A 9,404-nucleotide genomic window follows, 5' to 3' on the forward strand; every position below is an offset into this window, starting at 1 on the left:
AAGACTGACCTCTCCCTACAACTTCCTGCCCTCCAACTAGCTAGTCCTGGAGCCCTCTTCAGGTCCGAGCCAGGATGCTCCCAACATGTTGAGATGTTGCTGCGGGAGCACCCCCAGAGGCTGCAGCTCGAAGGCTATACTACCCGTTGCTGGAGGCGGGATTCCCGGTGCCAGGTCCTCTGGCCGGAGGAACCAGGCGCGTCGTTCCACATGCCCTGCCTGGGAGCACTGCACTTTGCCAACTTGACTGCGCTGCTACTGAAGCCCTGAGTCCTCCCGGCCCTGGTAGCTGCCTCGCGCTCCGGCACACCCAACCCCGTCCCGGCGGGAGAGTGAGAGAAGCGAGCTTGCCGCCTACTTACTATGCATGGATGCAAACGGGTCGTGCTTACAGTGTATTTCCATCGGGGCGCTCCAGACTGCAGGCCGGCCCACGCCGCCGCCTCCCGGCGCCAAGGGGCTGCCCAGCGCGGCTAGGGAGCCGCGCCACCAGGCCGGGTACCGTGCGATCTGGGCTCAGAAAACGCTGCTGGAGCTTCGGGGCCTTTCTCAGAGCTGCTCCGCTGGAGATCGCCGAGAGCTGCGCTTAGAGGCGGGAAACGGCGCTAGTGCAGTCTGGCTGGGAGTGGGGCGCGCAACTCCTGGTGGCTTCCCTCCTGGGCTGTCTCAGGCAGCGGCTGCGGACCCGGGCCGGAGTAGTTGCGGCCAAGGAACCCGTAGCTTTGGGGGCATAGCGTACGGGCCCGTCTCCGGGACGGCAAGGAGCCCCCGGCCTCGGGTAGGAGCAGCTTTGAGGAGGCCTGCGGGACACACGGCCCTTGGCTTCACTCACGGGGCAGCGAGGCCCGCCGGCTGCCAGGCTGGTTCCGCGGCCTCGCTGCCTCTGGAGTCTCTCCTCGACCCCTCGGTCTCCACCGGATCCTTTCTCTGCTTCTCGGAGTCTCTGGGGCTTGGAGTTGCAGCCCCAGCCTCTCTCCACTCGGCTCTCCGACGTCTCGGACGAAGTTGCAAAGAACTTCCTCTCTGGCGGCGCTGAGGCCCCGGCGGGTTCGGAGACGCTTCCGTCACTGACGTTGGGGCCGTGACTCCAGAGTCCCCAGGAGCTTGCAGCTCTCACACCCCCAGACCCTCTGCCTTCAAAGTTCCCCCGGCCCCCGATGCTCCCCCATCGCCGGGACCAGAAATGGGGACAACAGCGACAGTCTCCTCCGCGCCTGAGTATCTGCCTCACGCCCACCAACTCTTCGAGCCCCCCTGCCCTCTCTCAGGGGTCTGGTTCCACTGTTTTTCAGTTGCCTCTTCCGGGACGGCCGCCGCGCCTGCCCCCGGCGTGTAGCGAGGGACGGAGATAGTGAAGGTCCTCTCCACTAAGGCCGCTGGGACTGCCGGTGCTCAAATGGAGCCGCTGTCGGCTTGACTGCCGGCGCTGCTGTTGCCGCCGCGGGCGCTAGCCCTCCGCCTGCTCGGCGCGCACAGTGCGCCACCGCGCCGCCCCGGAGCCGCTTTCAGGACCCGCTGCGTGTGGACAGCGCCGCCCGGGGCTCAGCCTCCCTCCGGGCGGGGGCGGGGCGGGGGCTAACCTGCCAATCACGCTTTATCGAGCCAATCAGAGCTGTGGCATCCGGCCCTGGCCCGAGACACCGCCCCATTGGTTGAGCAACCGGCGGGCTCCGCCTGATTAGCGGATACCTGGGCAATAGGAGAGAATGGGGGGCGGGGCCCAGGCCGCGGCGCCACGTTCATTGACAAACGCGCGGGGCGAAGGCCTAGTGGAGCGCGGGTGGGGGGAGGGGTAAGGGGATCCACACAGGGCCTGGAGAGTCCCGCCGCAGATCCCGCGGGAACCTGACCTCCCTGCCGCAGCGTTGGGACCCTGGGGCACCCTGAGGGACTGGGAGCAGCCAAAGTGGGGGTGGGGAGGGGAAGGGTGAGGGGGTAGGAATAGTCTCCTGAAAACATGCACACGGATGTTGGAGGAATAATAGGAGCGCAGTAGAGATCCTGTTTTCAACCTAAGCACCACCAGATTCAGGATAGACTCGCAGTGTGTGCACATCTAGCCCGTTCTGAGCTCAGTTTCCTCATATGTAAAATGGATAGATTTGGCTTACCTAGTCTTTAATGGAGGCGCCTTCCAGAGGAAACATTTCATAATTTTATCAAGCGCCTACTCAGCCGCTGCTGTCCCCTTCTCGTCCACACCCTCCCTCAATTTTACCCCCAGGGAACCCCAATTCTGAGCTAACAGAAAGGCAGAGACTTTGAGGGGAAAGAAATCTCACACTCCTTTAAAGTTAGTAATCAGGGTGCTCCTGGGCAAGGAAACGAATTGAGGCTTTGGACCAGGTTGTCCAAGCACTGAGCCCCGAGCCTTTCCAGCCTCAGACCAGGAGCTGCCAGATGCTTTGGGGGCTAGTGATGCGCAACTGAAGGCTTCTGTTTTCAGGGGTAATTCTGCTTCTGGAGCAAGGCTTCTTGGGAACTAAATGAAGCCAGTCATGTTAGTCCAGTGCTAATGAGAGTCCCTGAAGCTGGCAGGTAGGCAGGCAAGTTCTATCTGCAATGGCTGCACCAAGCCAGGCAAGCTACCAGGCTGCTGTAGAGAAAAGCCCATCTTCCTTCTTCCGGGGAATTTCTGGTTGCTTTTAAGACAAAATGGGTAGATTTTTAGCAGACTCTCCTAGGTCCAGAAGGGCAGAGTTTTGACAAGTGAGTCTGTTTCTCGGGGGTATGGGGCCCTGGGACCACAATCAAAGGAATGGACTTTGAAAAGGAAGCTGTGACAGCCATTCTACACCCAGGAGGCATTGGCAAAGACACTGAGGACTACTGCCCCAGCGGCTCATGGGAGTGGTCCCAAGACCCACCATTTCTAATTCACAAGTAATGTTCCCCTAATATTAAACTTAAGTCCACAAAAAAGGAGGGGAGGGACTGAGATGGTTGCTCCAGACCTGAGCTTATAATTAAGATAGAGCACAGGTTGACTCTGAGAGGGCTCCTGGTTCATTCCCTGCCTCAGTCTCCCTTCTCTCTACCTCTGCCCCATTTCTCACACCCCTGCATTGGGGTCGGACCTCGGTCTCATCTTCTGTTACTGTCCCAAACCCAGCTGCCCCTGACCGGCAGATAAGTTTCCGGTGCTGACACCGTCCCCACCCCCTCCAGGGCACAGCTGCGTTAAACGGCCCCAGGCGGGCCTCTCGGGGCCCAGAAGGCTGCAGTGTGCACTGGGGTGGAGTGGCTGCGTTCTCTCTCCTTTGTCTTGAACCCCGCAGGTCCGGATCCTCGGCCCCCTCCCCATCGTCCCTCCCTCAACCCCTCAACTGCACCTCCGCCTCGGAACAGGAAGAATGGAAAAGCGGAGAGGAACCCAGATGAGTTAGGGTTCCCAGGTTCTCTCCACCCCATGGCCCACGGTAGATAAAAAGTGACTAGAATTCGATGTGGAGGCTCAGCGTTCCTGGAGAGGCGGGAATGTAGGGACTCCCTGAGGGACGCAGCCAGTGACACCTCCACCTCTTGCCCCACTCCTTGACTTCAGGCCTAGAAACCCAAATTCTAAAGTCTTAGAGCTAAAGGGGCCCTGAGGCAATGCTTTCCCCATTTTACAGACGGGTAACCTGAGGCCGAGGTGTGCCTTGTCCAAGGTCACATAGGAAGACCAAGGTAAAGGAAAGGCTGTGTGGGCTAGGAACCTCTTTCTCAGAAGTGCCTCTACAGAGCCCCTCTTGGGATGGCAGGGAGTTTGGGGGTGGAGTGAGGGGGTGCCTGCTGCCAAATTAAAAGGTTCCAGTTAGGTATGATATGCCGGCACAAACCAGTTTTCCTTCCGATACCTGTGCGGCTTGGGCAGAGTCCTCAGAGAACTGCAGGAGTGGGATGGAACCGTAGATATTAACCGAGCAGAAATAGCTTGGATTCCCATTTCACACAGAGGGTGTGCGGGCCTCAGGACGGTGTTGAGCTGCCTAATGTGTGAGGCGACAGGTGCCCAGGACAGAGGGAGTTTCCCTCTGGGCAGGGGTTCTTCACCGCCTCCAGCCTTCAAACTGGCTGTCTTCCGGGAACTTCTAACGCCAAGAGGCACCACCAGACCTGTCATCCTGGCCACCTAGCCCAGCCTTACAGGCCACCAAACAGCGGCGCCGAGAAGTAACGCGACGAGCGCGAGATTACACAACGATTTCAAGACGAAGCCAGGCTTCTGCGCCACAGTCCTGCCTCCGAGGGCTCACGAGCCCACGAGTCCGAGTGAAACTAGCAGGGAGACAAGCAATGAGAGATATACTAGACTAGTAGGGAGATGGTCTCAACGCCCTATCGCTGAATCCGGTCGGGACTCGCTGTGTGCAACCGTCGCGGGGTTACCTTTCCCGACCGCACAGCTTTGGGCAGGGCCCTGTGCTAAGCGCTGGAGGCAGATACTGGGAAAGGAAACCATCCGGGAGAAACTCAATTTATAGAAGTTGAATTGCCTTTGAAAGCTTCGCTATTGAAAGAAAACCCATTGAGAATTAATTGAGAAGCCAAAATACCTCCAGAGGAATGTCCACCTTGATCTTCAGTCAGCAACCGGCCCTCACTCAGAACATACTCCCTCCCTGCCTCCCCTTTCTCTCCCTGAAGTCCGCCCCTCCAGCAGGCGTCTGGGAGTTGGGGCTGCTATAGGGCTCTAGGGGCCTGAAATCAACTCCTCCAGCCCATATCCCTGCTCTTGCTTCAGGCAAAGCAAGGCCTACAAGGCTCAGATTAGCTGCTCAATTTGGGAGAGTCAGAGATGCTGCTCCCATCACAGTCCTAACTTGGTAGGTCCTCTCTTCATTACCCTCATTTTATATATATATGTGTATACATATATATATATATATATACACACACATACATATATATACATATATATACACACATACATATATATATACATATATATATGTGTGTGTGTATATATATATATATATTTATATATATAAAGGTTTTGTTTTGTAATTTCTACACCCAACATGGGTCTCCAGCTCACAAAAGTCCCATGCTCTTCCAATTGAGCCAGCCAGGTGCCCCCTCTCTGATCCTCATTTTTAAAGTATCAAAGAGAAAAAGAGCAACTGACCCAGGTTACACAGATAGTTGGGCAGAGTGGATTCTTGTGGGATTCCTGCACCTGGATCAGGATCTTTCTGTAGGCATAGTTGAAGTAGGTGGAAAAATAGGAGAATTTAACCAAATTTTTCAAGAACCATGTCAACTGCCTTTGTCAGAGTTTGTTATCACTAGCAGTGCACCTGCAGGCCAGGGGCTCTGGTACTATCTTTCTTTCTCCCAAAGACTTCCAGCTACGGGCCCCTTCTCCTAGGGCTCAGCTTCCCTATATGTCTACTGGGGAGAACTTTCCCAAGGTGCTGAAAGATGAAGATCCATGGTTAGGAAGGATTGTTCTTCCAACATGCTCATTCCAGAGCTGGGGAACTGGATGCCAGGGCCGAGACAGTGTTCAACCTCTCCTGGCCTTCCTGGCCTGGGGTTCCTTAAGCCAACTTGGCCAATAGTCCTTTTTCTCCAAAGGGGGTCTTGGGAGATGGGGCTTTACCTCCTCTCCCAGGAAGAATGAGGGGTCTAAGGGCAAAGAAGTCACCTTTTGGTCCTACTCCCTCCATACACCTTGCTGTATGGTATCAGACAAATCCCTGCCCCTCTCTGGACATCAGTTTTTCCTTTTTGGTACCACAATGAAGAGGTTAGACAGGAGGATCCTTAAGTGACTCTGTGCTTCATGCTGACCTTACTTGATCTTGGGCTTAGAGCTAAAAAGGTATATATACTCCTTCCCCATTGTACAGATGGGGAAACTGAGGTCAAGAGAGGGAATGGAAAATAGTTCTGAAGGAAGGAAAAGGAGGTCAAGTGGCCCAAAAAAGGCCTCCAAGTTGAAGCCCAAACAAAACCCCTAAAAGCATACATGGTTGCCCCCCCCCACCCCGCTGGCCAGTTTCTCAGTTCTCCCCCCTCCCTCCCCCACTGGAGCCCAGGCAGGTGCAGACAGGCGGAAGTGCAGTGTCACCTGGAAGGGAGCTCCGCCCTTTCCAGGGCAGGCGGCCCTCACCCCAGTCCAAAGGAGAAGAGGGGGCGTGGTTCTCCAGATTTTTAAACTGGGGCCAGACTAGGACCCCCAGCCCCACTCAGGTCCGCCTTACTGAGGAATGAAATGCTTTATTGATTAAACCATTATTCAGGCGATTGAACTAATCAAAGAGCCCATCGACCGCCCTGAATTACATTCTTGGTAGACAGCTCTGGAAGTGAGAGTCTCTCCCGCCAGCCGCGAAGACACTCCCCCAGACCCTCACGTGCCTCTGACCCATTCCCAACATACACAGAACACCTAGTCCTTGACCTGATGCAGGCAACTCTGGGAGTCCCACCTCCCAAGGGACCCAAGGGGGGAGGGGAGTGGGGATGGAGCAGAGGGAGTTTCCAGATTCCCTTTCTTACACCCTCACCCTGGGGAATCCTCTTTAATTCCCCACCTCTTAGATTTCTTTTTTTTTTTTTTAAAGATTTTATTTATTTATTTGACAGAGAGAGAGAGACAGCCAGCGAGAGAGGGAACACAAGCAGGGGGAGTGGGAGAGGAAGAAGCAGGCTCCCAGCGGAGGAGCCTGATGTGGGGCTTGATCCCAGAATGCCAGGATCACGCCCTGAGCTGAAGGCAGATGCTTAATGACTGAGCCACCCAGGAGCCCCCCCACCTCTTAGATTTCTGTACCCACTTGTTACAATTCTGGAAATCTATCTATGCCCAGAGAGTTGTCCTGGGTTTGGAGTATAAATCCACCCCCTCTCTCTGCTTTTTGACCTGTATTTAGGGCTCGGGTGGAGGTAAGGCCTCAAAGATCCACAGGGATAAGGGAAATGGAATAATTCTTGCCAGCAGGGCCAGAAGTGTGTTTGGGTGGAGGTTGGTACACTTGGTCTAATCAGTAAAAGAGTCTCCTACACCCAGCTTTAATCTCAGGACAAACTGAGGCCTCCTGCTGCCTGCAACCTCCTCTTTGCTAGAAACACACTCTGCTACCCACTGCCTGGGCCTGTGGGTGGCACGCAGGGCCCTGTGCCAGGAAGGCCCGTGTGCACACAGGCACCAGCGTTGGATGCCCAGGCTAGGCACACATGTGCACCCACTTGTGCTCTCCTCCACTGGAGCAGCACCCACAAGGCAAAACCTGAGCGCACTGTACACACACACCGTTGTCAAAGGCTTGTCTAGGTGAAAGTGAAGGCGGGTTGGAGGTCCCTAGAAATGTCACAACTAGCCTATGGGTTTCCTGCCCTCCCCTGCCGAGGTTGTGCCTGCCACAGTAGACGATTTTATACAAATGGTGGACCCCGCAGTGCCCACAGAGTGAAGCAGTGCACACCACACACCGAGGGGCTGCACACCCTGAAATCACACCTCCGCTCCTGGTTCTCCCAACAGAACGTGAGCTGAGCCTGACTAGTCACAGGCTTAGCACAACAGACCCCCACAGCCCTAGACCCATCCCTGTGCCTAGAGACAGGCACTTTTGTGTATGTTGGCATGGACACAGTGAACAGCTGTTGACATCCAGAAACGGAGGGGACAGTGTAACCACCTCATTCTCACTTCCAAAAGCACTTGGGATATGACGGGGGAACACAGGCCCTTAAAAGAGTAGATGTACACTCAGACACTTACCCGAAGTACATCTACTCCACTCACAGACACACATTCTGGATACGCAGAGTACGGTACCCAGAAACACCAACTCATAAACACGCACTAACACACTGATGAGTATGAGGATACGCATACACACGGGCACATCACTTCTTGGACACACACATTTTGAAAATACATACACAGGGACGTACAAACTCAGTGTCACTCATGCACACTCTGAGCCCCTATGTAAACACACAGACCCAAACGAACTTTCAGACCCCCAGACAGTCACCCACATAAACATTCAGAAACAGAAGAAAACACAAACTCACAGACACTTGGGCTGATACAGAAGTGTGTGAACAAATCGGTGAAAAGACATACAAACGCGCCGCAGACAGACACGCAGTCAATCCCTGAGAAAATGCGGCTCCCTCCCTCCCCCAGGGCCGACGTGCCTGAGGACCAGAGTTGCCCTGGTTCTGGAATTAACACGCCTGGAGTCCGAATCGCGGTCCTACCTGTCCTGCCGGTCCGAGGAGTCGGGTAATTTTTCTCTAAATCCATTTTGATTTTTCAGAACTTGAAGTGGACAGGGGAGAAAAAGTTTCCACTTTTTTTGTGCTTCTTTTTCTTTCTTTTTCTTTCTTTCTTTCTTTCTTTCTTTCTTCTTTTCTTCTTTCTTTTTCTTTTTCTTGTCTTTTTTCCTTTTCTTTCTTTCTTTCTTTCTTTCTCTCTCTCTCTCCCCCTTTTTTTTTTTTTTTTTTTTTTTTTTTTTTTGGTGCCAGGGGCCGCTCACAGGTCGGAATAATTCAAGCCTTCCGCTCCCCCGCCGAGCTGGGGTAGCTGATCACTGAGCTGAAACTAAACGTTTTAGGTGGAAAAAAAGCATCCGAAGGCACCGTGAAATGATTAAGGAACTAAAGAGCTTCTCGCCATGTGAGATCATGTCCTGTTCTCGCCAACATCACAAGATGTCCCCAGACACGCCGCGCCCCCAGCGTGCCGCCCCGCACTGCCGGCCGGATCAGGGAAAGGGTGTCCGCGCTGTGCGGGCCGGGCCTGCTCAGCTGGCCAGACGGGGCGGGCCGGGCCAGAGCAGTGCAGGAGGCCGGGAAAGCAGCAGTGCCGCTGCCGCGCAGCCCTGGACTTTTATAGGGGTTTGGGGGGAGGGAAGGAAGGCTTTAAACGGAGCCGGGCGCTAGCCCGCGCGCCCACGGGAAGGTGCGGACCGCAGGCAAGCCGGGAAGCCCTGGCCTCGTGGCCGCACGTTCTACAAATCCCTGCGTCTCGGTGTCGCGGCCCCGTGCAGGGTGCTCGAGGCGGGTGACCGCGCTAGGTGTAAGCCCTGCCGCGTAGGCGGGTGCAGGCCGGGTTTTTGTTTTTTAAAAAATTAACCACCCTGCCAAACAGGTGTTTTTGAAGGGGATGCAAAGGCAAGTAGTGTCGCCAGGCATAGAGGGGGGCGTTCCAGCTTCCTCAGGTTCACCCCTAGGGCGGCGCCCGCCCCCAGAGTTCTCAGCCACCCCACCCCTACCCAAATTTGCAGCTCTAATACCATTGCCGGGTCCCTCACTTTAGGGTAGGGCCAGAGCCCTAAAGTGCCCAGGTCCCCCACTCAGCCTCCTGGTCCCAGAGCTTCCTCCCACATCATGTCCCATTCTGGCCTGGAGCATAGGTGAAATGCTGGAGATAAAATCCGGGCCTCTGCTTTGGACGCTTG

At 55.2% G+C, this 9,404-nt stretch overlaps 1 protein-coding gene across 5 annotated transcripts in view; it reads right to left on the minus strand.

Annotated features, from left to right (window-relative positions):
* PAX5 (paired box 5) overlaps positions 1 to 8,941 on the minus strand; it is a 188,668-nt gene extending 179,727 nt beyond the window's left edge. The window contains exon 1 of one of the 5 annotated variants that reach the window (XM_034664128.1): positions 8,203 to 8,941. Coding sequence is in view for 3 of the 5 variants with exons in the window: in XM_011224566.3 (XP_011222868.1) it covers positions 8,203 to 8,248 (46 nt within the window). In the remaining 2 variants the exon portion in view is untranslated. Of the gene's footprint in view, positions 1 to 362; positions 1,562 to 8,202 lie in introns of those variants that run through there. The other 4 variants (XM_011224566.3, XM_011224567.3, XM_034664127.1 and 1 more) reach the window with 4 other exon arrangements.
* Positions 8,942 to 9,404: the final 463 nt, after the last annotated feature.

This window comes from Ailuropoda melanoleuca, chromosome 7 (assembly GCF_002007445.2).
Source record: "Ailuropoda melanoleuca isolate Jingjing chromosome 7, ASM200744v2, whole genome shotgun sequence".
Lineage (NCBI taxonomy): Eukaryota > Metazoa > Chordata > Mammalia > Carnivora > Ursidae > Ailuropoda > Ailuropoda melanoleuca.